Below are 3092 nucleotides of genomic sequence, written 5' to 3'. Positions count from 1 at the left end.
AAGAACTTTTATATATATATACGAAATAGGGATTATTTGACTTTGCCTGTACTTCATAACCTTGTCGAAATATAGGAATCATTCTTTGTGAGTTTGAATCAGAGTGCTAGTTTGAAACTGACTACTGAATATTTTGAAGTAGGAACCTGTCCACAGCTTAGAGGTGATGCTTTATTGATAGGGATAGAGTATATTTTAATTTATTTATATTAGTAATATTATGTTTTTGGAATGGGTTGAAAATTAATGGCTATAACAATTTTAATAAATTTGGTGATATATTTTGATTTGTATTATTTTTCATGGTTAAAATTAACAGCATAGTTATGAAAGATTGGAAATTGATTTAGAATTGTTTATATTAATTACATTATTAATGTTGTTGTAATTAACAAATAGTTGATTATGGATAATTATAGTTATCCATATTAAATTAAAAGTGTCTAAGGTTATGTTTGACCATGTTGTTTATCATAGATTGTGTTTGAGCATGGTTTATTACATTGACCATGTGTGAAAATGGTTCATCATATTTGACCATGATTGTTCGTGATTAATTATAACTATGAAAGACAAATAAATTAAATGGATGGTAAAGCTAATAGATATCAATCCATAATAAACATAAAAACACTTACTTCATTATATATAGGGTAAATTTTTAAGGATGAAATTTTATCTTAAATGTTAGCAATTTTGGGGAATATTAAGAGTCCCTAATATCCAAATTGTAAAAGGTTTGATGATAATTTTGTAAAAATGTTTATATTTATAATTATTTTATATTAGAAAATATATAATATTAGGGATTTTTAAGGTAAAATAAGTTTATACTATAAAATTTGGTCGAATTCATTTTTAGAAAAATGGAAATTGACCTTTTTTTTTTTTCCTTTTAAACTTGGAGTATTAGCCCACCTGGAATATTAACCCATAAAATTTTACATAATTATGTGTATTATGTTACTAGAATTAAAAATAAATTGGCTCAAAATATTGAGTGGGTAGCCATATAAATTAAATTGCTAATAAAGTAACACTAGGAATCAAAACATTTACCTCATTATACATTTTTAAAAATCATGAAAATCAACTAAATAAAAATTTTATTCTAGTAAATTATTATTATTATTAATTATAAAAATATTTAATGTATGAGTTAAACATATCTGCATTTGAGAAAACATGTAACAAGATTTGAACAATAGAGATTCAATTCTATTTTACCATGGATAGGCTTAGTTACCATATCATGGGCCAATATCATGGTTCACTAATACTACATGCCCAAAAATATATAACCTATATTCATATGACATTCTTACTTAAAATAATGAAAAAAACATAACTACTGGTGAGAAAATTCTCAACCTTTGAACTATTATTACTATTAAAAATATTTCATAAATTCCTACCACCTATCTCATAATTAATTATTAAGCTAAAGATGATAAACCATGATGAAATCATTTAAAATCCGGATGGTTAAATATGAAATTATATTTGTGCATTTTTCTAACTTCAGAATTCAGAATGGGATAATCTAAGTGATCGACTTACATAAATGATAGGGTAGAAAGCTAAATTGTTTTGATACTAAACCTTAAATTCATAATAGATTTAGAGTTTTATCATTACATATACAAAATTATTTTAAAATATTTCCCAGATGGCAAGGAGACTGGTTATCTGCCTGTCCTCTGCACCTTCTGGTGCATTTGAATAATATGCTAACATGTTATACCGCAATAAATTTTGTAGTTCTGCTTCAAGATACAAAGACGCCCACATAACTAATCTATACCCATACCTCTAGGCTGTGCATAGGAGAGGTGGCTGTGTCCTGAAGCAATAGATCGCCATGCTCATCTTTTGTCAGTCTTCTGAATTTATTCTTTCTGGGAGCCCCGTAAGCCAACGAATAAGATGCAATGCATTCCGAATCCCCACCTTTACAGACATGAACATCTGGTTTTGTTATAGCAACTGACGAATACGAACCCGTCGTCCCCCGCCCTTTCTCATACTCAATATCCTGCACAGGTAGAGGAAGTTTCTGGGGACCAGACGAAGCATCGGAAACCAGCGAAGACTCCTCCTCCCTGCCTGTAATGCTTGATGCACGACAATAATAAATTCGATACTTTTTTGCATCCCCTGTGAACTTTAAACTTTTCTTCTGCTTTTCCTCAATATCATCATTGCTGGTTCTATACTTATCGCTCCAGCTATCTACATACTGATCAAAATACATTGTCCACCCAGACTCGGACATCTCAGTTTCCAAGGCCTCATCGTCTTCACTTTGCAAATATTGGCAGTGAGCAACAGAAGTAGGTCTCAGTTTTTCAATTGTAGGATCGATAAACGGTCGCTGGAAATTGCTGTCCATGTTATTACTTGACATACAGGCAAAGCATTGGTTCGCAATACTTCCCAACTCAGAACCTAGCCTAATGTTGGAGTTCATATGAACAAGTCATGTGCCCAAATTATAGCAGAGAACCTAACACGAGGCTGGAATTCATATGATCAGGTCATGTGCCGAACATGTAGCCCGCTGCTTTGCCACTAGTGTCATTATTTAACATTAAAAAAATTCAGGTTTAACGGTCTACCTCTTAAAAGTATTTCCGAGTTAAACCACTTACACCCCAGTTTCCTTGAGGTCTTGCATGGGATCCATTTATTTTCTACGGATAATTCAGAGCACCTCTAAGTTTTTGCTAGCTTTCAATTTCATTGAACTCCTCCGTTTCAGGGAGACACAAAATAAGTACACTTCATGTGTTAGTACGGGGTATAACGTCCACGCACAGCTGTTAACTCTCCTTTTCCCGTGGTCATTATTCACTCAAAGATTTCATTATTCATTCGTTGATCTTTATTCAAGGTGTGTTCTTTCCAACATTAAAATAATTATTTCTTTAATGGCTGAAACTGTCTGTACTACATTTCTCGAGGTTATTTATTTCATTTTTATTAATTAGGCCGATAGGCCTTCTTATGCATCAACAATCGTCAACACTTTTACCCTTCTTATGCATCAACAATCGTCAACACTTTTACCCTGCTCTGTTGGATTAAGTGAG

At 31.8% G+C, this 3092-nt stretch overlaps 1 protein-coding gene across 1 annotated transcript; it reads right to left on the bottom strand.

The window, feature by feature from the left end:
• Positions 1 to 1798: 1798 nt before the first annotated feature.
• LOC149216163 (uncharacterized) lies at positions 1799 to 2473 on the bottom strand. Its single transcript, XM_089389846.1, has one exon. The coding sequence runs from the start codon at positions 2468 to 2470 to the stop codon at positions 1799 to 1801; it is 672 nt and encodes a 223-aa protein (XP_089245972.1). The 5' UTR covers positions 2471 to 2473.
• Between the last annotated feature and the right edge of the window lie 619 nt (positions 2474 to 3092).

Source organism: Pinus tabuliformis, chromosome 1_1 (genome assembly GCF_031772625.1).
Source record: "Pinus tabuliformis cultivar Carrire ecotype Pingquan chromosome 1_1, CPIR1, whole genome shotgun sequence".
Lineage (NCBI taxonomy): Eukaryota > Viridiplantae > Streptophyta > Pinopsida > Pinales > Pinaceae > Pinus > Pinus tabuliformis.
This window is presented reverse-complemented; position numbering and strand designations above follow the sequence as displayed.